Here is a 2,178-nt window from a genome sequence, read left to right on the forward strand (position 1 = left end):
TTACTAGATGAACTAGATTACTCTAGTGTGTATATTTCCACCAGTATTGTACTAGAGGCATTAACTAGATGAACTAGATTACTCTAGTGTGTATATTTCCACCAGTATTGTACTAGAGGCATTAACTAGATGAACTAGATTACTCTAGTGTGTATATTTCCACCATTATTGTACTAGAGGCAATTACTAGATGAACTAGATTACTCTGGTGTGTATATTTCCACCGCTATTGTACTAGAGGCATTTACTAGATAAACTAGATTACTCTAGTATCTATATTTCCACCACTAGTGTACTAGAGCCATTATTAGCTAAATTCTGTATTTCCATCACTCTCACCCTATATAGATGTGCTAGATGAAGAGAGAGAGAGAGGGAGGGTACACGTTTTCGAACCCATTTTCACGTTTTCGAACCCATTTTCACGTTTCCGAACCCATTTTCACGTTTTCGAACCCATTTTCACGTCTTCGAACCCATTTTCACGTTTTCGAACCCATTTTCACGTCTTCGAACCCACTTTCACGTTTTCGAGCCCATTTTCACGTTTTCGAACCCATTTTCACGTCTTCGAACCCATTTTCACGTTTTCGAACCCATTTTCACGTCTTCGAACCCATTTTCACGTTTTCGAACCCATTTTCACGTTTTCGAACCCATTTTCACTGGTTTCAGGCATGTAACCCAAGTGGTTCTTTCCTCCACAGGTCCGAGACTCGCTTCCCCAAGCTGTGGGTGGTGTGTGTGTCTACCCAGCTGTGGGTAGTGTGTCTATCTACCCAGCTGTGGGTAGTGTGTCTATCTATTTACCCACCTACCTCTCTGGCTTAGAGGCTCCTTCGTCAGCGCCTTCTACAGGAATGTCTCACATCGGGTCGCCCATACCCAGCCGTGGTTCCTCTCCCGCGCGTTCCCTGTCCCCGGACGTGGCTGTAGGGCGTGAGTATGGCTCGCTCAGTCTCTCTCTCTCTCTCTCTCTCTCTCTCTCTCTCTCTCTCTCTCTCTCTCTCTCTCTCTCTCTCTCAGTAACTTTCTTCAAGGCCCGGAGAAGACCCCAGACCCAGACCCACTCCTCCGTCCCTTCCTCCTCTCATGTGGACCATTGGGTCTCTGTGGTCTGTGTGTGTGTAACTCTCTCTCTCTCTCTCTCTCTCTCTCTCTCTCTCTCTCTCTCTCTCTCTCTCTCTCTCTCTCTCTCTCTCAGTAGCTTTTTCAAGGCCCGGAGAAGACCCAGACCCACTCCTCCGTCCCTTCCTCCTCTCATGTGGACCATTGGGTCTCTGTGGTCTGTGTGTGTGTAACGCTCTCTCTCTCTCTCTCTCTCTCTCTCTCTCTCTCTCTCTCTCTCTCTCTCTCTCTCTCTCTCTCTCTCTCTCTCTCTCTCGGGGAAGGAAGGGGTGTGTGTGTGATCAAACCACTGTCTATATCTCTCTTTCTCTCCCCCCCCCACCGTGGACAGAGGCCACGTACCTGCAGGCCAGCACGGACCATCTCTCCGACACGTCAGAGGAGGAGCCGGAGCTACGGGCCATCTCAGACTCCTCAGTGGAAGGTGAGCAATGTATATATATACACACCGTCTCTCTCCTCTCCTCAGTGGGAGGTGAGCAATGTATATATATACACACCGTCTCTCTACTCTCCTCAGTGGGAGGTGAGCAATGTATATATATACACACCGTCTCTCTCCTCTCCTCAGTGGGAGGTGAGCAATGTATATACACACCGTCTCTCTACTCTCCTCAGTGGAAGGTGAGCAATGTATATATATACACACCGTCTCTCTCCTCTCCTCAGTGGAAGGTGAGCAGTGTATATATATACACACCGTCTCTCTACTCTCCTCAGTGGAAGGTGAGCAATGTATATATATACACACCGTCTCTCTCCTCTCCTCAGTGGAAGGTGAGCAATGTGTATACACACCGTCTCTCTACTCTCCTCAGTGGAAGGTGAGCAATGTATATATATACACACCGTCTCTCTACTCTCCTCAGTGGAAGGTGAGCAATGTATATATATACACACCGTCTCTCTCCTCTCCTCAGTGGGAGGTGAGCAATGTATATATATACACACCGTCTCTCTAACCTCCTCAGTGGAAGGTGAGCAATGTATATATATACACACCGTCTCTCTCCTCTCCTCAGTGGAAGGTGAGCAATGTGTATACACACC

General features: G+C 47.6%; 1 protein-coding gene across 1 annotated transcript in view; it reads left to right on the plus strand.

Moving 5' to 3' along the window:
- Nucleotides 1-725: 725 nt before the first annotated feature.
- The window catches only part of parvin (beta-parvin), a 27,351-nt gene continuing 25,898 nt past the window's right edge, over nucleotides 726-2,178 (plus strand). Inside the window, 2 exon segments of the mRNA XM_071660429.1 lie at nucleotides 726-939; nucleotides 1,460-1,552. Coding sequence (XP_071516530.1) covers nucleotides 861-939; nucleotides 1,460-1,552 — 172 coding nt within the window. The 5' untranslated portion in view covers nucleotides 726-860.

The sequence above is a fragment of the Panulirus ornatus genome, chromosome 71 (assembly GCF_036320965.1).
Source record: "Panulirus ornatus isolate Po-2019 chromosome 71, ASM3632096v1, whole genome shotgun sequence".
Lineage (NCBI taxonomy): Eukaryota > Metazoa > Arthropoda > Malacostraca > Decapoda > Palinuridae > Panulirus > Panulirus ornatus.